General features: G+C 73.5%; 1 protein-coding gene across 1 annotated transcript; it reads right to left on the bottom strand.

The window, feature by feature from the left end:
- Window positions 1-6: 6 nt before the first annotated feature.
- LOC108525870 (splicing factor, proline- and glutamine-rich-like) lies at window positions 7-798 on the bottom strand. The gene has a single exon (XM_017866662.1). The coding sequence runs from the start codon at window positions 707-709 to the stop codon at window positions 140-142; it is 570 nt and encodes a 189-aa protein (XP_017722151.1). The 5' UTR covers window positions 710-798; the 3' UTR covers window positions 7-139.
- Between the last annotated feature and the right edge of the window lie 6 nt (window positions 799-804).

The following is an 804-nucleotide window of genomic DNA, read 5'->3' as shown; positions in this document are numbered from 1 at the left end:
CCTCGATGCGGCGGCTTGGGGTGGCCGCCAGGGGTGCTTAGGCCCGGGCCGCCACCTGGCTTCGGCCCGCCAGGCATTTTGCCGCCTTTGGGACCGCCCGGACCTGGGCCCTGCTTAGGCCCTGGACCCGGGCCCGGGCCTACCGCGGGCGGCGGCGGCGGGCCTCCGGCCTGAGGAGGTGTGGTAGGGACCCCGCTGCTTGGCGGGGTGGGTGGCGGCGCCCCAGGAGGGGCCGAGGTGACTGCTGGCGGCGGGGTCGGCGTCGGGCCTGGCCCGGACCCTGGCGGGGCCCCGATGTCGGCGGAGTGGCGGGCGGGGCCGAACTGGAGGCTGGCGGCGCGCTGCCTACTCCGGGAGCGGGGCCGGGTCCCTGAGCAACGACGGGCTTGGAAGAGTCCTGCGGCGGTGGCGGCGGCTGCTGCTGCTGATGCGGCTGTGGATGCGGCGGCGGCTGATGCGGTGGCGGCTGCTGTGGCGGTGGTTGCTGCGGTGGTGGCTGTTGCTGCTGTTGGTGTGGAGGCGGTGGCGGGATCGGAGGCTTAGGGCCGCTCTGGCCCGGGCCTGGACCCATGGGGCCGCGATTCTGATTGAGGCCCATGCCCGGCGGCGGAGAACGGAAGTCGTGGAGGCCGCCGCGGCCGCCGCCTCCTCCGCGCCTGTGGAAGCCGCCACCGCCACCGCCACGACTCCGGAACCGATCCCGAGACATGTCTGTGGTCAAGGGGCGGTCGAGGCAGAAGCGAAGAAGACGCTCAGGAAACGTGGAGGCCACCTTGCTTCTCACAAAATGGCGGATGACACAGG

The sequence above is a fragment of the Rhinopithecus bieti genome, unplaced genomic scaffold, assembly GCF_001698545.2.
Source record: "Rhinopithecus bieti isolate Rb0 unplaced genomic scaffold, ASM169854v2 scaffold_25480, whole genome shotgun sequence".
Lineage (NCBI taxonomy): Eukaryota > Metazoa > Chordata > Mammalia > Primates > Cercopithecidae > Rhinopithecus > Rhinopithecus bieti.
Note: the sequence above shows the minus strand (reverse complement) of the source record. Positions and strands in the feature narration are given on the sequence as shown.